Genomic DNA, 25,037 nt, shown 5'->3' on the forward strand with positions numbered 1-25,037 from the left:
TAAAAATTGTTACCCGTTTTCTTTCAGCTTCAGGGTCCGTTGATGGGGTAAACAGTGCAATAATAGCTCCTAGAAACCCCTGATCAACTTTCAAGGCCATTTCCTGAATGAGGACCATAAAATACCTGAGGGAAAAAAATTTTTAAAAGACAGAAAAGAGTTTCTATTAAACCTTGTAATTTTCAATGTTAAACTCTGATTTTGGCCAGAAGTCACAAGATTTTTACACCTTCATGTCTTTAAAAAAAAAAAAGTGTTATGTTAACAAGATCAAGGTATCCTTAACTGAGCTTTTTTTATCCCCCCACTAGAGTTAAGATTTCACTGGTGGAAATACTGCTGTATTGATACTAAGCATTTAAAGTTCCAAATCCCATATTTATCATGTTACAGAAGAGACAAATACCATTAGATGATGTAGCATGTATTATTCCATTTCTAAGGGCTACAGCAATTGTTTCAAGAGCACATTTCACAAATACATACATCATTTATATTTCACGCTATTTTATATTCTAATTGGAATTACAAATAGGAAAAGTGGTTAAGGAACTTTACACCTTAAAATATAGAGGGACTATTATTATATTAAGTTCAACAAAGAAAATGACTTAACCATTTTCAAGTAGAAAATAAGTTTTATACGGAAGTCAGCCTCACAGGAGTGAAATTTATTTTCAAAATAGATTCTCGTTTTAAATTCCTTTAGTTAAATAGGGGAATCTTTACTTACTTGAACTGTAATACTTTACTGTATTCATTAAATCTTGTGATGACACTCACATCAATGAAAGGTTTGGGCTCTAAGAGGAAGAAAGAAAACAAAAAAATCAGAGGGAAAAATCAAGCTTTATACTAGATCAAAATAATGTCTACTTCATTTTAAAAATAGAATGTCTCAATTTTTTTTTCTTTTTTTACCTGAATCCAAAGCAATAGATTTTGGAGGAGCCACAGGATGAAATACAACAGGAAACATTGTACCTGGTAACTGACTATCAACCTTAAAAAAAATAAAAGAAAGAAAGAAAGAAAAGAAAAGAATTCAGCAGGATCTGAAATAATGTAATAACTTTTAGTTTTAGAGATAACATTATAGAAGAGGCTACTAATTTCATCAGAATTAAATATTTGCATTGTATATGTGGTGCTACTAGAATTTTCACTTTAAAACTAAAATTCATACATATGCCAGCAAGGGCAACCTTTTACGTAAGGAAATATTTAATTTCCTCATAAAAGCATTAACACTGTGCAGCATATACACTATTAATCAAAATATTTGTGCTTATGGATTATGTGAGATTTTGACAGTTTATAATTTAAGTAAAATGTAAGTGGGAAAAGGATATGAAATTAGAAAGAAGAAAAAAGAATAAAAATGTCCTAAGTAGTATTTAGTAGTTAAAAGGAAGAGAGGAAGGGAAGCAAAAAGGGAGCAAGAAAGCAAGCAGACAAAAATGTTCTCCAATGTCCACTCCTGTGTAGAATGATAGGAGAAAATCTTATTTTGGGATCCCATGACAAATTCAAAAGAATTATTTAAAAATAACAACTTCAGTGCAGGAAAACACTCTTGCAGGCCATCTGGTCAAATTAAATAGTCTCAAAAGTCACAATCTTTGGGACAATAAGTTTAGAGAATCCACAGGATACATGGGAAAAGGGAATAAATATACAAATAAAAAGAAAAAAACTGTTTACAATGTATGCTAGAGTCTTGCAGAAAAATTTTTACCCCCAGGCTTCCCAAAGGGATTAGGTATACTTATTAAACTGAAAATGACAGTGTTACCTGAAGCCAGTACAATCTGGCTCTTAAACTTCTCTGGTGAGGAGACTGCTTAAACTCAATCTGAATCCCTGATAAAAAATCTCGCTTTATTGGGCAATGAACAGGGAGGCGCATTTCCATGGGAACTTTATCAAAATTGACCTGGGGAAAAAGCACATATGTTTATGATGATTTGGTATTAGAAGGATAGCCCCTTTTAAATACCCATTTACTCACAAATTGAAAGGAGAAAACATTTTAGTCTCTATGTCCCACCAAAAGATCTGCCTTAAGGTGATCTACATTTGAGATCTTTGAAGCAGAATCATCAGTTTTCCACCAAAATGATGAAGAAAACAAGAAAACAACTGAGGAAATTTCCAATTATATAAACTGCAGTTAAAGAAAATAAACCATGTTTTATATTTTTTTAAAAATCTCAATAATAATGAGTAATTCTATGTAACTCGTAAATTTTTTTCTAACAAAGTTAAACAATGAATAGTTAATAGCTTATTTATGTCAGTTTGTTTTCGTTTGAGCATGGCCAGCCTTTATAGGGATGAGGGTCGGGATGGGGAGCATATCTGGTAATCAATCCAAACTCAACCATTAAACATGACAGAATAACCAGAAGTGTGTAGCTGAACCAAAGCAAATGAGAAATGGCAGTCAAGCTTCTGGGGTCTTAGGGCAAAAGTGACCTTCAACTGCAATACTGTAAGGGCCTGCAGAGTACACCTATATTTGTGACATCTACCCAAGTCCAACAATCATTCACATTTAATGAACTTAATTGAATGGATTTTCTACAGATTTTTCATTACTGAAATAAGTAATTTTGCACAGATTCTATTTACCAATATATATTGGTATCATTCAAAACAGAACAAAAGTTCCAATAAACAATATTAATTTCTGCATAATCTTACTGAAAACAAGTTCCATGAAACTGTGTTATAAACAAAAGAAATTACAAAAACACAAAAGGGAAACATTTAAATCATGTTTCACAGTATACCATTTAATAACATATTTTGATTTAAAATGTACTAATGATGATCAGTCACGTCAATCCTACTAACAAATAAGAGTTCATTTGCTATACATTAGTTTCTGCACACACATTTTTACTTGGATAAAATTTTGCACACAAAATTTTACTCTAAATTTTCCTTACTTATTATGCACCGATGAAATACATATATAAAAACAAAAACAAAAAAATTCTGGTATACCTCAAAATTATTATCTAGCTTAATCCATCCATGGTCTTTTGATACTTGATATTTTTTATAGGACTGTTCCAGCAACATTATCTGCTTTTGACTAAAAGGCTTCCATTTCTGCTTTGGTTTCATCTCCCAAACAACACCAGAACTAAAACAATTCACAAAGAAAATTAAGTTAGTAGTATATATTAGGCTTGCTGGAATTGTCATTCAACCACAAATTATTACAACTATAAATATTCTATGAAAATTATACAAGATATTTTTTTAAGCAGCAAAATACACCTGTATTATAAAAGTACATAAGGAAAAGGGGCAGGGGAATTGTTCTTCTCTCACACATTGACATCAATCTATTAAGGAACTCAAACTTTTTTCATAAAAAACCATATAGTAAATATTTTAGACTTTATGGCTAAGACAAAATTGAGGTTAAGTAAGTGCTTCAATAACAAGAGAAAAAAATTGCACACATTTTTCTAATTGACCAGATTCAAAATATAAAAACAACGGAGTACAAATTTATTTTATTTTATTTTAAAAAATATTTTATTTATTTATTTGACAGAAAGATCACAAGCAGGCAGAGAGGGGGAAGCAGACTCCTTATGGAGCAGAGAGCCTGATGCTGGGCTTAATCCCAGGACCCCGAGATCAAAATTTAAAAAAATTTTTTTATAATTGACATATAACTTGGTACAATTGACATAACATTAATTTCAGGTACACTAATGATTTAATATTTGCATATATTGTGAAATGATCATCACAATAAACCTAGTTAACAACTGTTACCAGACGTACTTACAAAAAAAATTTTTTTAACCTTTCTCAGGGGTGACAACATTTCATTTCATTATTAGGGCTCAAAGTCAGTATTCATAGAGGCTAATTCTTTAGTCACTTTAAACTCAGCACTGGCTTCTCAAATACAATAAGTGAGCAGTATGGGTAACATCTGTTGACCCATTAAGAGTCAAGGAAAACCACTCAAAATGATTTGCCTTATTTTTAATTGACTATTGATGTCGCTCTGAATGTCCTCAGTTCTTCAAGCAACTATTTTCAGAAAAAGGCTAAGGGTTCTAAGTTTATTAACTCTGGACACCTCTCTTCAGCTGCTACATTCAGATGATTCCAATTACCTCACCATTGGTAAAAGATGTTCCTTGCCTGGCTAACAGATGAGTCATTCAGGTTTTGGGTTTTTTTTTTTTTTGGTTTTGGTTTTTTGTTTGTTTGTTTGTTTTTTATTTTTGTAAAGAAAGTCTGTTTTATGTTATTTTTTCTCAAATTTTCAAATTTTTCTGGCCATTCCCTTCCTGTGAGGTGGGTATATTGTGACAAGTGCTTAGATTGGAAATTTCAATAATTCTTTTAGCACAGGTAAATATTCTTTTATTTTTTTATTCTATTTTTTTAAATTAATTTATTTATTTGACAGAGACAGATCACAAGTAGGCAGAGAGAGAGAGAGAGAGAGAGAAGCAGGCTCCCCGCTGATCAAAGAGCCCAATGCGGGGCTCGATCCCAGGACCCTGAGATCACCACTTGAGCCAAAGGCAGCAGCTTAACCCACTAAGCCACCCAGGTGCCCCTGTAAATATTCTTTTAGCACAGGGTCATTACATAATAAAATAATGCTTTGCCATTTCATTTAATAACTAACTGTGACCTGGAAGAGTGATACTCAAGGTCCACTTTCTCTACTTCTTTTAACATGATCAGTATGCATTAGTAATAAAAAACAAAAGTTTCAGGATAGTTATATGTGTGGTAATCTACACTCTTGGGTTATTTTTCCTTTGTTGTGTGCTAAGCAGCAGAGCAAAAGCAGCCACAGATATATAAAGAAATAAGCAAGGCTGTGTTCTAATAAAGCCTTAGATATGGGAGACAAATTCTGAATTTTGTATAATCTTCATGCATTACAAAATACTATTTTCTTTCAATTTTTTCCAACCATTTAAAAATGTAAGAAATTCTTAGACCAAAGTCTCTAAGAAACAGGTCATCAACTAGATTGGGCTCACAGGCCATACTTTGCTGATCCCTGATTAGAGAAGACTGTTTGCATAATGATAAAATACAACCCCATAATATTTTAATTTAACATAGTTTGTTGGTATTAATCAATGACACTGTTAACAATGTCCTCACTATATTATGTATTTAATCAATTAAGATAATGAATAAAATATCTACTATAAATTATATAAATCTTGGGCTGCCTGAGTGGCTCAGTGGGTTAAGCATTCAACTCTTGATTTTGGCTCAGAACATATTCTCAGGGTTGTGAGATCGAGCTCTGAGTCAGGCTCTGCGCTGGGTGTGGAGACAGCTTAAGATCCTCTCTCTCCCTCTCCCTCTGACCTTCCTCTCTCTCTAAAATGAATGAATGAATGAATAATATAAATCCAACATCAATTCATGACAAAAACGCTTCAACAAATTAGGAAAGTGGGGGGGGGGCCTCAACCTGAAAAAGAACATCTACAAAAAACCTACAGTTAACATCATACTTAAGAGTGAGAAACAAGGGACGCCTGGGTGGCTCAGTTGGTTAAGCAGCTGCCTTCGGCTCAGGTCATGATCCCAGCGTCCTGGAATCGAGTCCCACATCGGGCTCCTTGCTTGGCAAGGAGCCTGCTTCTCCCTCTGCCTCTGCCTGCCATTCTGTCTGCTGTTCTCGCTCTCTCTCCCCCTCTCTCTCTCTGATAAATAAATAAATAAAATCTTTAAAAAAGAGTGAGAAACAAGATGCTTTCTTACTAAGACCAAGAACAAAGAGCAAGGACATCTACTCTTACCACTCCTATTCAACACTGAGAAATCCTAGATAATGCAATAAGTCAAGAAAATAAAAGATATACAGATTAGGAAAGAAGAAATAAAGCTGTCTTTGTTCTCAGATGACAGGACTGTCTATGCAGAAAATCTTAAAGAATCAATTAAAAAAAATTCCTGCAACTAATGTTTCAAGATGCAAAGTTATTATACAAAAATCAATTGTGTTCTTACATATCAGCAATGAACAACTGAAATTTGAAATTAAAAAGACAATAATATTTATATTAGCACCAGAGAAATGGTGCTAATATAGAGGAATGTTTATATTTAGGTATAAACAAAATCTAACAAATTTGTACAGAATCAGTATGAGGAAAACTAGAGAAGTCTGATCAAAAAGATCAAAGATCTAAATACAAGGATCTTTGTACACCCATATGAAGACTGAATAATGTCAAATGTCAGTTCTTTCCAAGTTGATCTATAGCTTCGAAGCAATCCCAACCAATACCCCAGCTAACTGATAAACTAATTTGAAAGTTTATATGGAAAGGCAAAAGACTCAAAAAACATAATATTAAAGAAGAAAAAAGTGGGAGGATTGACACTACATGACTTCAAGATTACCACAAAACTGTAAAAATCAAGACAATGTGGTATAGGTGAAAGAACTGACAATCACACCAAGCGAATGAAGGGTCCAGAAATAGACCCAAACAAATATAGGCAACTGATTTTGAAAAGGAGCAAAGGCAATTCAATGGAAAAAGTACAATCTTTTCAACAAATGGTGACAAAACTGAACATGCAAAAAAAAAAAAAGAATTAATCTAGACTTAGAACTTACAGATTTTACAAAGACTAACTCAAAATGTGTAATTATAGATCTAAATATCAAACACAAAAGTATAAAATCCAGCAGATAACACAGGAGAAAATGCACGTAACTGCATTTTTTTGACTTCTACACTACAACTCCTACAGCACAACTCAGGAAAGGAAATCCGCCCCCCCACCCCACCCCAGTCTCATTAAAATTAAAAACCTCTTCTGTGTGAAAGACACTGTTAAAAGAATGAAAAGACAACCAAAGACTGGGAGAAAATATTTGCAAAACACATATCTGATAAAAGACTTACTTCAATGATATGGAGAACTCTTGAAATTTAATAAGAAAATGAAAAATTAAAAAATGGGCAAAAGACCTGAATCTCACCAGAGAAGATATTCTGATAGCAAATAAGCATTTGAAAAGATACTCAATAGCACATGTAATTAGGGAATTGCAAATTAAAACAATAATGACATGGGGCGCCTGGGTGGCTCAGTGGGTTGGGCTGCTGCCTTCGGCTCGGGTCATGATCTCGGGGTCCTGGGATCGAGTCCCGCATTGGGCTCTCTGCTCAGCGGGGAGCCTGCTTCCCTCTCTCTCTCTCTCTCTCTGCCTGCCTCTGACTACTTGTGATTTCTCTCTGTCAAATAAATAAATAAAATCTTTAAAAAAACAAACAAACAAACAAACAATAATGACATATCACTACATCCCTGTTAGAATGGCCAAAATTTGAAACATGGACAACACCAAATGCTGACAAGGATGTGGGGCAATGAATGCTCACTTACGCATTTCTGGTGGAAATGCAAAATGGTGCAGCCACTTTGAAAAACAACTTGGCAATTCCTTACAAAACTTAACATAATCTTACCATAAAATCCAGCAATCATGCTCCTTGATATATACCCAAATGAGATAAAAACTTATGTCTACACAAAAACCTGCCTATGAATGTTTATAGCAGCTTTAGTCATAAATGCCAAAACTTAGAAGCAACCAAGATGTCTTTCAATAGGTGAATAAACTGGCATATCCGGACATGGGATAGTATTAAGTGATTTTTTAAAATGAGTTATCAAGCACAAAAAGAACACGAGGAAACAAAAAAATATTGCTAAGTAAAAGATGCTTATCTGAAAAAGCTACATACATATGATTCCAATGATATGACATTCTGGGAAAGGCAAAACCTAGGGATGATAAAAAGATCAGTGGTTTCCAGAGGTTCAGAGGGAGGGAGAAAGGGATGAAAAGGTGACACACAGGTGACTTTTTATGATACTGAAACTATACTATAGAACACTGTAATGACAGATGTATTATCCAATTGTCAAACCTATAGAATTTATAACACTAAGAGCAGACATAACAAACAACATCAACACTGGACTTTAGATAATAATAAGGCATCAACCTTAGAACATCAACAGTAAAAAATGTACCACACTATTTCAAGATGTTAATAATAGGGGAAAAATGCAGGGCATATGGGAACTTAAGTATGTTACAGCCAATTTTTCTGGAAACCTAAAACTGCCTAAAAAGTAAGTTTATCTTTAAAAATTACATAACTGATTTATTTTCCCTCAGTACACATCCTCACTGAATGTGTATTAAATGCTCACTGCATCAGAAAAAAGATAACCAAAAAAAAAAGAAAGAAAAAAGATAACCAAGTTCTTTCAGATGAATTTTTAAAAGTCTTTATGAGTAAGGACCAGTCTGACAAAATGTAATAACACATGTAATATTAAAGTAAAAATAAGTTATGTCAAGGAACAGAGTGAAGAAATTGAATTTATAGGACTTAAAAATTATTTTCATATTTAGGTTAAAATACTGTAAAATTCTCAAGTATATAGCCAAAAGAATATATTTCTCATATATACACAAATATATTAATATTATATCAACATTATATTATATACCCCTTATTTTTTTATTATATATTATATTAGGATATATTATATACCCTTTTTTTTTTTTTAAGATTTTATTTATTTATTTGACAGAGATCACAAGTAGGCGGAGGGGGGCGGGGGAAGCAGGCTCCCGCTGAGCAGAGAGCCTGATGCAGGGCTTGATCCCAGGACCCTGGAATCATGACCTGAGCTAAAGGCAGAAGCTTTAACCCACTGAGACACCCAGGCACCCCAGGATGTATACTCTTTATAGAATTCTTAATCCATCAGGTGTTACATAAAGTATGTTACATATATGATCTTTTTATTGACTTAATGTTTTACTTCAATAAACATGATTATTGATATTGACGCTATGATGGTTATACATGGGAACATGGTAACCATTCTAACCATCAGTCTCCAAGAAAAGGAGTCTTTTACCAAAGTTAGTGAGATTTAAAAAGTCAAAATAAATAAATTCAAATACTTTTCTTATACAGATACAAGCAGAATCAGAGCAAATAACTGATTCCATCACTATTAAAACATTCTAAATAACCACCCACTAAAGACTATAGACCCATGTCAAATACTGCCTCCTCCATGAATATTTCCTCAAATTTATCTGACCCACTCTTGTCAGCTTTCTCTAATCCAGGCCAGTTTCTTCAGTCTCTACTGCACAAAACAATTTAATTGTTTCTATCTCTGTACTTCCATTGTACGTTTATATATTTCTTTGTAGCATTTCTGTTATCATAATTCATTAAAAAAATACATACCAAAAACAAAGAAGCAAACCTCTTTTTTCTCCACCAAATGATGATGAGTACAGTAAGTACAGGGGCATTATCTTAGTCATCTTTCTATCTTAGGGGCTTTTCAATTAGCAGTGAAAAAAAACTATTCATAAGTTATGCTGAAAGAATATAAAAATTCAGAACAGCTGTTTACTCTCAGTAAACTTGATATTATGAACTCAATGTTTTTTAAAGATTTCTGATGCCCTATCTTCTTTCTTCCATACCTGGTTATCCCAACATATGAAACTTCCTGCTTGTTTTCATTGTTAACCAGGGAAAGCCCAAGACTGTGGAGAGAAAAGGTTATTTCATGATCGGCCTGCTCCATTTCTTCTGCCTGCAGTGCTTTGGAAACCAAGGCAACATCATCAGTGAAAAGCAACACTCTCTGGCGTCCATCTAGGAATGATACCCAGTGAATCTGAGTATTTGCATCATAGGGAAACTGGCCACATTCATCCTGGGGAAAAGAAAGACTATATTAAACCTATAAGCAGTAAGTTTTTATTACATAAAGTTAAACTACAGTATCTGAGAACATTTAGAAAAGTTTAAAAAACATGACTATAAATTGGAAAGCTAACCATCAAAATGACATAAATTAATTAAAGTCATAACATATTTTAACTCACCAATGCTTTCAAACAATAACAAACATTAATAGTGCTTTGTTTTTTTTGTACCCTACATTTGACTGCTCCAAGGGCACTCAGGAGGAACAAGAGTACCCTGCAAGGGCACCTCTGTCCTAAGACGCTTATTTGTCTCCAAGACGGAGAGGTTCCTAAGTTTATTAGAAGAGTAACCTCATATAATAACTTATAACACTGCAAATATTTCTATAAGTCACACCATATAAAACTATTGTTTGTACTTAGTGTGTACTGTTTTGTAAAGCCTTCATGGCTGAAGGTCTCATATAGCACTAAAAATATAAGACTTGATTTAGTCAGTGTTTTTAGAGACTGAAATAATGATTTCCTCCTCATTCTGGGCTACATAAATATAAGAGTTTATTTCAACAAACAGTACAGGGACCTACTATATACTTTTCATTTCATGCTTTCTTGGAAAAAAAGGCAAACAAAGGATTTATCAAGAGAATAGGAACAGTTCAGTTTGGTTGCTGTTTATCATCTGTCTATTGCTTTTTTTTTTTTAATTGAAGTATGGTTGACACACGATGTTTCATTAGTTTTAGGTGGACAACAATGTGATTCAACAACGCTCTACATTATCTATACTCACCACAAGTGTAGCTACCATCTGTCACCATTCAATGCTATTACCGTGCCACTGACTATATTCCCTATGCTGGACTTGTCAGCTCCATGACTTACTCATTCCATAACTGGAAGCCTGTATGTTCCACTGCCTTTCACCCATTTTGCTCACCCCCCACCTCAATCTCTGGCAACCACAAGTTTGTTCTCTGTATTGATGGGTCTGTTTCTGGTTTTGTTTGGTTGGTTGGTTGTTGTTTTTTAGATTCCAGTGTTTAAGTGAAATCATACAGGTATTTTTCTTTCTCTGACTTATTTCTCTTAGCATAGTACCCTCAAGGTCCATCCATGTTTTCGTAAATGGCATGAACTCATCATTTTTAAGACTGAGTGAATGGAATATTACTTTGTCATAGCATCATATTCTATTTAAAGTTTTTTTTTTAAAGATTTTATTTATTTATTTAACAGAGAGAAATCACAAGTAGACAGAGAGTCAGGCAGAGAGAGAGAGAGGGAAGCAGGCTCCCCGCTGAGCAGAGAGCCCGATGCGGGACTCGATCCCAGGACCCTGAGATCATGACCCAAGCCGAAGGCAGTGGCTCAACCCACTGAGCCACCCAGGCGCCCCCTATTTAAAGTCTTTGCTTTGAATTATAGTTGTGTAGAAATTAAAATGAACAACTTTGCTTTCTTTTTACTTGTTTGCCTCCTAAATCCTTACTGCCTCTTCATGCTTTTAACGTTCTATGTTAGTTTGGTTAAGACATATCTTTTGTAAGTAGCATATATTTAGATACTGTTTTCTAACTTAATCTGAGTTTTGTCTTTTAATAGGAGAATTTAAACCATTTTCAAAACTGATGGGAAGTTAAACCATCATAACTTATGAGAAGCATGGTTTAATGGAAAAAGTCCATAGACTATGAAGTCAGATAGACCTGGTTTTGAATTTTATTTTATTTATTTTACTTTTTATTTTTAAAGATTTTATTTATTTATTTGACAGACAGAGATCACAAGTAGGCAGAGAAGCAGGCAGAGAGAGGGGGAAGCAGGCTCCCCGCTAAGCAGAGAGCCAGATTCAGGACTCTATCCCAGGACCCTGGAATCATGACCTGAGCCGAAGGCAGAGGCTTTAACCCATTGAGCCACCCAGGCGTCCCCTGGTTTTGAATTTTAACCAGCAGTTCTGAATTCCCATCATAAGAATTAGTGATAATATGCAGAAATCATTAACACAGGAGGCAGATGCAATAAAATGTACTTGCCACTTGTTACATACCTCCTTAAGTCTCCTTCCTTTACTCTAAGAGCAAAATTGTCTTTATTTTCGTTTTCTCAATTGCTTAAAAATTTCTTATCAATGATTTTAGTTCTACTAATTAATAGATTTTTAAAAAAACAAAAACTTTAATCTGTACTTCTGTAATTAGAATTTAAGATTAAATGGTATATTTATGGTATGAACAGAATATACTGTTTCCTTACTCCACTTCTACTTCATTTGGGTGTGTCTTTTTATTTCACCATGCATTCTTCTATTTCATAGCTGTTACAGCTTTGTAACTTAGTTGAGGATGCAAGACATAAACTTGGAAAATTTCTTGTGGTCCTTCTATAGTAAAAGAAGTTTCAGGGGTATAATCACCTTCTGATTCTACAGGATAATTCCACATTTTTCTCCTGAGCTATTTTTTTTTTTTTTTTCATAAACCCTGTGTTGCTGGGGGTTTTTTTTTTTGTTTTTTTTTGTTTGTTTGTTTTTGCCCTGTTCATTCACACTTAATAAGGAAAGATCTGTTCAGACCTAATATTTGTCAATAATGTATGGATTTTCTTTGAACTGTCTCACATGTTCACCTGGGCCTAAGTGGAACTCTGTTCTCAAATCGACTTAGCAAACAAGGGAATGGGCAACTGCCTTGCTTCTAGCTCAGTTTCCAGAATCTGGCAGATTAGCTGCTAACTGAGGCACAATTATCTACTTTTCCTATTGCCTGGTTCTCCAACACCAAATAGAAAAGAAACATTAAAAACCACAATCGCCACATACACTATTCCCAGATTCTTCCTCAATCTGCCTCAGTATACACATCTGAATATCCCCCTCCAGGAGTTCTTTTCCACTTTCTCTCTAGTGTCTATATACTCTCACTGGGTGTTGTAGTTACTGAGTAGCATTAAATGTGACAAGAGGGAAACAATACCAGCACAGTCAGAGACCTCTGCTAGAGCTCTCATGTCTCTGAGCCAAGAGCTAAGAGGATCAGGGAATTTAAGCCTCTGTACCATTTACAAAACTTTGAGTTTTGGTCTTGTAAAAAGTAAAGCACAAGCAAGGCAGTATAGCTCCATCAAATTGTTATGGTGAAAATTATTCCAAGAATCTCGTAACAGAGGAACTATTTGATTTTTAAAAGTGGGTTAAGTCTCTTTTATGGGTATTTCAGAGGGAATAGAGGACAGGATAATTCAGTCACTATTGACTTTTTAAAGCAAAAGTCAATAAAGTTTTTTTTAACAACTGGCATTATCAGACAGCAGAACAGGACACACTGTATGAACTTTTCATAACAGAATATATTTCTATAGAAACAAAAGATCTATATTACTAACATAGGAGCAATTCCTACACTAGAGAAAGGCTGGTAGGTGAATCCTTAAGACCTTCCCAAAGTTTAAGAGTCTAAGAATAACATACTTGATTAAATTAGCTACCTAAATATTATTTTAATAAATTATTACATTAAATTGCTTCTGTGGGTAAATTTGCATACTGTCCAATTCCTTTAATTGAAATATATGGTCTTCATTGGGAAAATATGCCTAAAAACCTCACAGCCAACAGTGGCATGCATATGTTCAAAATAAAGTTGTTTTTACTTAGCTTTAAAATTCCTTTCTTTAAAAAAAAAGGTATATATAAAAAGATACTTCACTGGTCTTTACTCGGACAAGATAAAGCAGGCCTGTTTTTTAAACTGTAAAGAAATTATTTTGACTAATCTAAAATACTGATATGAACTACTTGCAATCTAAACTCCAAAACCAACCTATTTTGAAAATACTTCCAATTCATTTTTAGTTGAGTAAGGACAAACATGACGGTGAGAAGCTGGCCTGTCTGCTTCCTTTGCCACCAGGCCCCTCTTACAGTACTCATTCACATCACATGATACCTTTAACAGACTGTGTTCTCCGGTATTTGCTGCGTATGTCCAGGTAAGTTTTCTGGTACCAGTAGGATCTGCCCAGGCAAAAAGTCGAGCTTCTCCTGGCACCAAGTGCACCTCCTCCTGTGACCCACTGAAACACAACCACCAGAGGGAAGATGAAAACAGCCAGGCCCTCAGTAACCGAGACCTGTGGTTTACAGAGGAGTGGACTGGCACAAACATCTTCTAAAATTGCCTTTCTTAATAAACGGAACTCTGCCTAAAAATAAGTACCCTAAAATGTCCAATAAACTAACAGCTTAAAGCTTGAGGGATGGGAATATTGCCTTTCTGAAGTTGCAGTGTGCTCCAGACTGATGCAGGCCATGGAATCTATTAAAGTAAACAAACTGGCACATCAGCGCTCACCTGCGGAAAAGCTATAAACAATAAATCCTTTAGCACAGTAGAACTTTAAGCACTCAGTGCTTAAATTTAAGTTTATGAATCAAATGCAATAGATAAGAAACATGAGTCTTGGAGAAAATCAAAAATTAGGTCCACACTGTTGCTACTCAAACTGTGATCTATGGAGAAACAGCAGTCTTACCTGGAGCTTGCTGGAAGCACAAAATCCTGGGCCTTGCCTAAAACCTACTCAATCAGAACCTGCATTTTAACAAGATTTCTGGGAGATTCAAATCATTAAAGTTTAAGAAGTATTAGTCTATATTACAAAAAACTTTCCAGGGAACAACAACAACAAAAGGAACCCAATTAGGTTTCAATCCCATTCTGTAATTTTAAATCTCTGAGTGGATTCCAGTCAGGAGAATTAAGAACAGGTAAATCTACAAGGCATTATTTTACATAAAAAAATTCTGTATGTAAAAATAACCTTAGGTATTTATAAGATTTTACACATATAAAATAATGCCTTGCAGATTTATAATAGTAATTCTTGGCAAATATGTAGTATGTATTTTAAGGGTTTAAAACTGTTATGTCCTTAAATGGTATCATCCAAGTCAAATGACAGCACAAGCAAGAACAACAAAATTCCTATCATTCCATATTTATATTCAACACCACTACCTATTCATTGTCCTCTCACTGAATCTTCTACTGCCTCTCCTAAGGCAGGGGACGGGGAGGCAGAAACAGCTTGATAAAGATTTATAGGGAGAGGTTCACGGAACATTTGCAACTTACGAAAGAATGATAATGCTTCAACAGCTAAACAGGTTCACAGTTCCAATTCTGAAATTTTAAAAGCTCCAAAAGTCCAAAAATTTTTCTATTAGTTTGGTATCAAACATTTGGCTAAAAAACCTAATCTGAACTGCTGTGAGATGGTTAATAGTTTTGACTTATTCCACTTCATATGAATATTTAGAAGTTTTGCTTCAGGAATATTAATGTACTGGAATATAGAAAACTGTCCCAAAACCTGCTGAGGGTATTAGAATAAACAGCATGTGTTCCGTGTTACCATACTAAAACCAGAAAACACATGAAATGGGAAACACATTTCCCATAGAAAGGCCTATAGTCCTATAGTCCTATAGGCCTTTCTATGGGAAATGTGTTTCCCATTTCATGGGAAATGGGACTATAGGCCTTTCTATGGGACCTCAAAGAAAAACACATAGAAAGGACTGTGGGCCAGTAAAATGAGATTTCCCATGCACCTTGCTTTTCATACCTCTGTTTGTATGTGAGGACATCCTGTGATGTGTGGTTTATTACTAGGGCAGGTGCAGATCCCTCGTGGTAATCAGAAAAGGTTATGACAGTTGAGTGTTCAGCAGTGTTTACATCCACCAAGATACCCCCATTCTATTGCAGAAAAAAAAATCTGTTTGAGGCACTGGCTTCACTTGCAGGACATTTGGGATTTCAATCAGTTATGTAGACACAAAAAGTCTGTTTTCTTAAGTTGTTACTGAAAAGCACACTGGCTCTGATCTCTTACAAATACATGCATAGCACCTTACAAATATATATATTAGCACCTTCAAATGATTACTGGTAGATTTTTTTTCCAGTTGAATTTTTTTTTAAATTTAAATTCAATTAGTAGTAGATTTTATAGCATGTTTTAATAAAATATTTTAAAGCAGATTTTAAAAACTGAAGACATTGCATTTTAAAACATGAAATCATAATAAGAAATTAAACTAAATTAAGTTAAATTAAATTAAATTAAAAACCATGAAAACATACCAGCTCTTCTAAGCTTAGTAAAGTGCCATTATCCTGTCGGTTATAAAAAAATGGTTTGGAGGATCCTTCATGGCCCACCACTCTCACACAAAGTTTGCCTGACAAATTTTCAGGCCAAAAGGGAAGGCACTGAAAAAGTAAAAGTTAATATCAGTCTTAAAACAATATTGGGGTATCAGTAAGACAATGGCTAATTAAGTTTTCAATTCTAAATCTGATCATGATACAATTATTACTAAGTTTCTTAAAATATTCCCTCCACATCTCATGTTAAGATTATTAATAACATAAGGCCTATTTTTGAAACCAAAGAAACTCCATCAGAAGAACACAGATCTATTAGTCTGTATGCACTTACAGAATAACTGTAATATGAGAAACTAAAGAGCTTACTGATTAAGAATGCCTCAAATGTCCTGAATACTTAAAACCTATAATCTTAAAACATCTGCTTTTGTGCATATCCCATTATAATTCCATAATGCACTATGAATTCTTTCAGTGTTATTTTAGCCTAGAAAAACTAGAAAGACAATTGAAGGCAGAGAAGAGAACACCACAGACCTTGCTGGAAGTCCTAAAATTACCTTCCTAACTAACTGTTTGATTTTAATCAAAGCATATATCTCTCTGAGCCTTATTTGTAAAACTGAGGTTTTACTTCCTAATAAAATACAAAATGTCCCTCTGTTATACAATACTAGGTAAATCCTATCTCTGAATGAAAATGTTACTATTATCAAACCCACATCAATGATAATGAGCACTTATATGTTGAGAGATCTTTTTATTTAACACATAATATATTATTTGTTTCAGGGGTATAGGTCTGTGACTCATCAGTCTCACACAATTCACAACACTCACCATAGCACATACCCTCCCCAGTGTCCATAACCCTGTCACTCTATCCCTCCCCCATCAACCCCCAGCAACCCTCAGTTTGTTTCCTGAGATTAAGAGTCAACAGAGATCATTCTAAGTGCCTTGGAAAGCCCATGCCTCTCAGAGCTCGAAATTTATATAAGTGGAATCATTCCTCTTAATCTCTTGCTAAATTTATACACACACACACACACGCACACACGCACACACACACAATTTTGTTTTTGAGGTATACAGAAGAATGGTTCTTTAAGCTCAGCTGGTTTGGTTGAAAACGCAGGCAAATTCAAGGAGGAACGCTCATCTTTGCACCTATCCTCTTCCCCTCACTCTCTTTACTCCTAAAATCTTATTGAACCTGCAGTGTTTAGTTCAAATGCCATCTCTTCTATGAAACACTCCCTTTTTAATCTTGGCCACAATAATGGTGACTTCCAATGACTGTACTAACTTTAGGGAAGTATGAGATTCAATTTCCTTCTCAGTAAAGTGAGGGGGTTGATTTTAGGAAATTTTCAAGGAAACCTTCAGATAATCTATTCAGAAATTCTAAAACCACCTATAACTTTGCATGTATTTTCTTCCATGTATTAATTTATATGAGTCTTAAGCCCTCCAGCAAGATTACATGCTTTTTTAATGCAGAGACATTATCCTGACTACTGAGATAATTCATAGTACGTTATCTTTATCTTCATTTCACAATACACAACCAAACGTTCTATACATATAGGAAAAACTAAAGACTGGGTGTTAGCCTTCTAGACTGGCTGCTGATAAATATTACCAGTACTTTTCTTCTTTTTTTTAACATCTGTTTACAGTGCAAAAGCAAAGCCAAGGTTTTCTATTATATTTTAATACAAAAATATGATAGCAAAATGAGTATAACAAAGAAGAATATGTGATTCTTATTTATATGGCCATATTTATTCATACATTTTAGGAGCCTGTTGTAGTAAAAGAAAATTTTACCTCTGAAGAAGCAATATAGTTCCACTTATTAGTGGGCATTGAGCCATCAGCTGCAATTTCACCAACTTCTAGTTCAAATGATGACTTGTTTGCAATGGTGCAAAAGGGAGTCAGAGTAACTATTCGTGTAAGATTAAAACTGCTCATTTTGATGCTAACACCAACCTGTATGAGGAAAAAAACAAGTGTATAATTTCTCCGTACTTTATACAGTTTCTTTGAAATGTACATACATTTACCCCATTCATACATGAATTTCTTAAAATATTTTAAAATAATACTTGTTAAAATAAAGTAACTAATATAAGCCATATTCAACTACTGCTTATCTTTTCACTAAAAAAAATTTTTGGTTACTTAATTTGATTCCCTCAGAAATCAATTCAAGAAACACCAAGAGGAATCTAACTAATGATGATATAATATTTATTTTATTTATATTCTTTATTTTTTAACATTTCAAACATAAATTCTTTTATAATTAGTGAAGAGGCTCAGTTCCACTGCTTTATTATCTCTCTGTTGAACTAATATGAACTAATATGAAAATTTCAAAGTGGCAATAAAACAGGTCCACTGGCATCAGATTATTTAAATTTTCACAATCAAATTTAATATTTAAGAAACATTTGACAGAGAATAATGTGGAATGAGGATTCCACTTACTGTCTTAAACTTTTATAAATTCAGGTTTTATCCTCATACCAGTGGCTAGAGAAAATTATAGAGGTAACAGTCCTTTACACAATACTTTGAACTCAAATTTCTGAACCCCTTAGATCTAACTAGTTTAGTCAACCAAAGAAAATGTGAATGAAATCAGAGGTAAATAAGCAAGCAGAATCTTACCAGGTACTCCATATTGTTGGCAGGACACTTCACACACCCATAACTTCCCACTGTATCCAATGAAAATCCACTGGACCAGGCACTAGTTGAAATTTTCAGTTGTACCTACACCAGAACACACAACCATCATATAAGAAACCTAAAAGACTATATTAATATTTTATTTGAGGGAAAGTTGTTAGATCACTAGAAATTTATTTAGTATCATGGGACACAAAAAAATAATCAAAGCCATATGGCCAATGGGTCACAGAACCACAGATATTCTAGAAGCCAATAAAATAAAACCAGAGTTCCAATCTTTCCATTCACCTATGCAATGAGTTTAGTGAATTTAAAGATGTATACCAATGAGATCCTCTGTTGTTTAAAAAAAAAAAACAAAAAACCACCATAATGTAAACTGGTATTTTCCAGTGTTACACTTAAGATATTGAGCTAACATATTCTTAAAGTTCTAAAACACAGAGAATTAATGCCTTTAACATTATTCAGCAAATGTTAAATGAAAAGCATCATGATTAGCAGAATGGAAGACAACAGGACACCACTCCTGTCTTTAATGAGCTCCAACTAAACAGGGAGATGGAAAACACTACTAGTAATTATGATGCAAGATTCAATGTGACTAATGGCTACACAAGTGGTAAAAAATGCTATGAAGGTGAGAAGGTAAAAGGTTTACTTCTAGCTATGAGATCTAGATAAAGTTTTATAGAAGAGATCTAAGTGTGCTCCTCCATCTACCCAGACCTACTGACTGAAATAGAGGTACAACCCAGAAATATGTTTGAAAAGCCCTCTAGGTGATTCTAATGCAAACAGAAATTTGAGAACCACTGCTCTAACAGGACATGGATGCAATATCTAGCTCCACTTTAGACAGCTTGAAATCCCTTCACACATGTCATGCCTGAGCACAATGATAGTCAGTCAAAGGAAGAACAGCAGGTAACCAGAAAAGATATGGCAGACAGGGAAAACATGGGGGAAGAGGCATTCTAGCAGAGGATGCAGCACAGACAGAGGCCTAGCAGTAAATTGGGACAGTGTGTGTTAAGCAATTCCAAGATAGGAATCTACAAAGGAAAAAAGGGACCAGACCACAAAAGACAAGGCATAGGCAACAGGCTCCCTCTTGGAGGCCTGGCTTAGTGCTTCATACCTAGGTGGGCTCAGTTAATACAAGCCAAATCCAACTCTGCTACCTTTTGAAATGCTATTTCATCACTGAAATTCTTAAAGCTCTAAAATACATAAAATCAAGCTTTCTACCTGACACTACAAAAAGAACAGAAGTAATTCTAAAGGTCATGGAGAAAGGGACAATTCAGCTTTGAGAAACCCTTGCTAGTCCTAACAACCCACTAGATTATGTATTCCTGAAAAGTTGCATTGATGTATGATAAATATTTTTATTTATAAAATATAATATATTTTATATTATAAAATATATTTTTTGTTATAAAATAAATTTTATTTTATAATAAAAATGGACCTACTTGGACCTACTTCATACCAGTGGCACTTAGCAAACTGGTAAGCATGGATTTAAAGGAGGCTAATGACTCATGAGTTCCTAGATTAGGAATTTATCAATTTTAAATTGGTATATCAACCAAAACATACCTTATTTTTACTAAAAATGTTCTTCTTCTTGAAAGAGAATAAAATGATATCCCTGAAATCAGCTGGATGTTTCACATGAATGTCTTCTGAACAATACTGGAGAACCCGAGAAGTCTTGTTGATTAGCCAGTAGGGACTAAAGACAGATAGCACCATCCGGCTGCCAATTCGTTTGACATGTACTGACAAGTCAATTGACATCATTTCTGCGGAGTCAGAGGAAAAACACACAAGAAAGAATTCGGGAAGAGTATCACATATACGGAAATGTCCGTTCCAGTTTCTGCCCTGATATTTTATCAGAACTAATTCCATTATTTCTCCACTGATTTTTGAATGTAGAACATCTGCGGCACTGCCTTCTGCTAGCTCATGAGTTTCCGCTGTTCCCTAAAAGCAAACAAACAAAAACTAAATTTGCTTAGTGATTTTTTAAAAACCTCTGCAATAGCAATATCCATATTTTATACAAGTGCTAACAACCTACCAGATTCAGATTAACTGATAAGCCTTCAACAAAGTACCATGTTTACAGATTATGGATATCCAATAACCACTAATAACTAAAAAGAAAAGACTATAACATGGCCAAAGGCAGAAACTGTCTTTTGGTCACCGGTAGGCCAACGGCCATAAGTTTTCAAAAAAAAATGTCAGATCTATGCCAAAAATCAAAGGATGGATTCAGGAGTGCTGGCTGTTGTCTGTGTTATTAAATGAGCCTTTCAACTGTCTCGACTTCAGCTTCATCTGCTCTTCACACACTATGCCTGGTGATTCTTACATAAAAAGAAGAAGGAAAGAGATATCAAACTATTCTGACAAGCTATCTAAGTAAGGCAGAATTACTTTTAAAATGAATAATATCCACATAATAAAGCAGGCTTTCTTTTCGAAAGCTTCTCTTGAATAAGTACCATTTAGTTCATTTAATTCATTTTCGTCTTTGCATCTCAGGGATGACTCATTGTTAGATAAAGAAAAGAAATAATTTAGGTTCCAACATTTCCAGACTTTTGTATTCTAAAATGTTGTGGCATAAGAATATAAAAATATTTATCATACATCAATGCTAAGAAATATTCCCCATTATTTCTTAGTCAGACTAATTATTTTAAGTTCAACAGAAACCTGGACCAAATAATCATACTATTAACCTAAAAATAAAAACTTTAAAATTAACTTTAGAATAAAGTAAGATGAAGTATTTCCCCATTGGCTTTTTTCTATCTCTTAGCTAATGGAATTTTACTTAATTAATAGAGATTATTATGGTTTTTAACTCACAGCACATGCAGCAGAGTTCAGTGAAAGGGAGCAAAAGAGTCAAATTGCCTAGGTTCAAATCCCGGTCTACAACTTACTAGTTGTGGGTTCTCAGGCCTGTCACTTAATCCCTCTGTGACTCAGTTTCTTCATCTGTAAAATGGGTCTAATAATAGTACCTACTTCAGAAGGTTATTGCAAGGATTAAATGTGTTAATACATGTAAAGCACATGGCACAGTGACTGTCATATACTAAAAGCTGTATCAGTTTTTGCTGTTATTAATATTAAAGCATTACAAGTACACTATGGAAAATACTCAACTAAAAACACAGTAAAAAAAAAAACTAGAATTCACTCTGCAATAATAAAGGTCAAACAAAATATAAGAGACATACTTCAAGTAAGTATCTTAGAGAATATGGGAGAAGGTTCCGCAAAGTGAGGGTAGGATAAAGATGAATAATATAAGCTGGATCCCAGTCTTCCTCATGGGTACATATATAGCTTAATTCATCAGGCAGAGCAACTGTATTGACAATGAGAGGTAAGAAGTTGACTTCGACTGATGGACACTGCAGCATGCATCTGACTTCCCTGCTCCTGTGAAGTTCTTCCTTCCAAGAAATATAAGTAGTGGATTCTTTGTACTGATTCTCTAAGATACCAGCAGGCTGAATAAATAACTGACACCTAAGGGAAGAGAAGACAGAGTGGGGATAAAAGTTTTTAATCAAAAACTTAAGGAAAGAAAATCGCATTAAATCTTCTTGGTAACACTTATAAGTAAGTACTATGATTCCAATTTTTACAGATGAGAAAAATAAGGCTATGAAAGGTTAAGAAACTTGCCCAAAGTCATATAGCTAACCCAGGAGGAACTTTCTGGGGAAAAAAATATCCACAAACAATCACCAGTCAGAAAGAATAGTCATTTCAAATATAAAGGCAATCTCATAAAGACAGATTTCAGAAAATTCTAAAACATTGAATATACAATTAGAAATTTTCATCTGGTAAATTCAATGATTGAGTAAATCTATTATATATGTCTTAAAACTGGCTTTTACATATCTTTAGTGAAAATATAAGGTTCTTTTTTTCTAGAACATAGATCCCAATTCATAGAATTAAAAATATGTATTATGAACCTTTTAAAACTTAGTATATTCAAAGAAGTATGTACCTATATGAGTCTAAAGGAACATGGAACTCCTCTTCAGGTCTGACTACTCCAATGCGCTCCAATAGCTTAACATTCTTAACAGATTTATAGATGATGAATGCAATAGAGAAATGGTTTTTAATCTGTGAGATAAAAAAGACATACAAGTTGTTTAAAAAGATATAGATGCTTGAGAGAAAAATGTGAGCCGCACACAGTTACTTTCAGATCTAAAAAGTTTCAAACCCAATATTAAAGAAGGTATTTTTATGGACAATTGAAAAATTTGGAGATATTTAAATACTACATATGAGAAACTTGATGTTTAAGTGGCAGTTTAAAATTTCTAGTATATTCATATGCTCTACCTTCTGTGTTCATTGTTAGTGTATAATAAATACTAATTTTGAAGAGTTCAGCCATAATATTTTCCCCATTTCATCATTTTTTCAAGGCACCATCTGAAAACAGGAATGATAGCAAAGGAAATATGAGGAAAAGTACTACAACTCTCTTTTCTTAACTATAATGGCATACAGGCTAGAGCTAAGAGCAAACTGAGAGCTAACTATTGCCAAAAATGGCAACCTTTCATTTTTTATCTGATGTTCTAAGTAGAAAGAAATGTTCTTTTGATGACCATATAATGAACCCGTAATAATGCACAAAAGAAAAATGGATAAAGCCTTAAAGGTAGAAAAGATTAAGATACTAAAATTTTTTTTCTGGGGAGATCATTCCAATATTCTTTCACACATACTTGAAAAATACTGTCCCAAGTGATATACAAAGAGAATGGAACATTATCCTATTTGACAACCAGCTAAAATTATTAATACTCCCATTTCTAAATCTTTAAATAGACAAAAACTTTCATTAATTTTAAACCTAGACCACAACAAAAATGAGCTTTCAAGTAACAAGACTGTTTAATCAGACATTTAATATGAAGACTATTACAAAAGCAAGTTGGATTAGAAATAGCAGCCAGTTCTATAATTTATTTTGCAATAATCAGTAGTGACCTAATGTCTTACTACTTTCCTATATCCAGCTAAATGATTAAATACTTCTTATTTTACTAGGAGGGACACAATTAACTTTAATGCATTACCTGCAGAGGAGAGCGAAGGGTAATTACTTTACTCCCTTCGGTTGCATCAATCTGTACCAAGACTGAGTCAGAATGACTGGCATTGGGATTCCGTACATTATACAGTCGCCTGCCGGATTTGGCAACAGGAACTTTTGCAACTTCTGTATATCCATGAGGTACTAAGGCAGAGCACAAGTGAGAAGCATTCCAAGTAATTTACCTATATTTCTCTAAGACAGAGTACTTTTCAGTAACTTAAAATAATGACAAGAGCATTCTTCTTTATGACCAAAACTGATGACTACACAAAATGCTTTTTTAAGACATAGGAACTAACAAAGAAAGGAAACTAAAGAAACTAAAATTTAAAAAAAGAAGAAGAAGAAATTAGGTGTAAAATTTTTTGACCCAGAAGAGTTTCTTTTGGGGTTTTAAGTTGTATTAAAACCAAGAAATAGGGGCAGCTGGGTGACTCAGTTAAGCACCTGACTCTTGATTTCCACTCTGCCAGGAGAACTGGGATTGAGCCCTGCCTCAGGCTCCATCCTCAGCAGGGAGGTGGCCTGGGATTCTCTCTCTCTCTATCTCTGCCCCTCCTTACCCCCGCCCCCCGTTTCCCCTCTCCTGTACACACACACTCTCCCTCTCTCTCTCAAAATAAATAAATCTTAAAAACAAACAAACAAACAAAAACAAGAAACAGACTCTTAACCCTAGAGAACAAACATGGTTACTAGCTGGAAAAGCGGTGGGGGGATGGTTGAAACAGATGATGGGGATTAAGGACTGCACTTGTTGTGATGAGTATCAGTATATGGAAATGCTGAATCACTATACTGTATACCTGAAACTAGTATTACCCTGTATGTTAACTAATTAGAACTAAAATAAAAACTTTAAAAAATGTATTAAAACAAATAAACAAAAAATCCAGGTTGTTCTTTATTCTTTCAAGTATATAGCAATGACATCTTTTTTTTTTTTTTTTTTTTTTTAATTTTTATCAATGACTTTTTTTTTTTTTTTTTTTTTTTTGCAATGGTGATCATTACTGTCAATATTTTAGGACTTCTGAATACAGTTAATTTTTCTCTCCTCATTGAACACACATTCTTTTTGAAGCACACTACATATTGTATTAAGGGCACAGAAATAATCTGATTTTCTAAGGTAAATTTTTTTTAAAAAGATTTATTTTAGAGAGAGTATGTACACACGGATATGTTT

At 34.1% G+C, this 25,037-nt stretch overlaps 1 protein-coding gene across 3 annotated transcripts in view; it reads right to left on the reverse strand.

The window, feature by feature from the left end:
- VPS13C (vacuolar protein sorting 13 homolog C) overlaps positions 1-25,037 on the reverse strand; it is a 183,204-nt gene that overhangs the window by 24,387 nt on the left and 133,780 nt on the right. For all 3 annotated transcript variants that reach the window (XR_009399065.1, XM_059372078.1, XM_059372079.1), the window contains 15 exons: positions 23,829-23,989; positions 22,736-22,857; positions 21,948-22,242; positions 20,284-20,673; positions 18,655-18,759; positions 17,806-17,970; positions 15,946-16,074; positions 15,425-15,558; positions 13,744-13,870; positions 9,563-9,798; positions 3,013-3,154; positions 1,796-1,936; positions 922-1,003; positions 734-803; positions 14-125 (listed from right to left, as the gene is read on the reverse strand). Coding sequence is in view for 2 of the 3 variants with exons in the window: in XM_059372078.1 (XP_059228061.1) it covers positions 14-125; positions 734-803; positions 922-1,003; positions 1,796-1,936; positions 3,013-3,154; positions 9,563-9,798; positions 13,744-13,870; positions 15,425-15,558; positions 15,946-16,074; positions 17,806-17,970; positions 18,655-18,759; positions 20,284-20,673; positions 21,948-22,242; positions 22,736-22,857; positions 23,829-23,989 (2,411 nt within the window). In the remaining variant the exon portion in view is untranslated. The remainder of the gene's footprint in view (positions 1-13; positions 126-733; positions 804-921; positions 1,004-1,795; positions 1,937-3,012; positions 3,155-9,562; positions 9,799-13,743; positions 13,871-15,424; positions 15,559-15,945; positions 16,075-17,805; positions 17,971-18,654; positions 18,760-20,283; positions 20,674-21,947; positions 22,243-22,735; positions 22,858-23,828; positions 23,990-25,037) is intronic.

This window comes from Mustela nigripes, chromosome 13 (assembly GCF_022355385.1).
Source record: "Mustela nigripes isolate SB6536 chromosome 13, MUSNIG.SB6536, whole genome shotgun sequence".
Lineage (NCBI taxonomy): Eukaryota > Metazoa > Chordata > Mammalia > Carnivora > Mustelidae > Mustela > Mustela nigripes.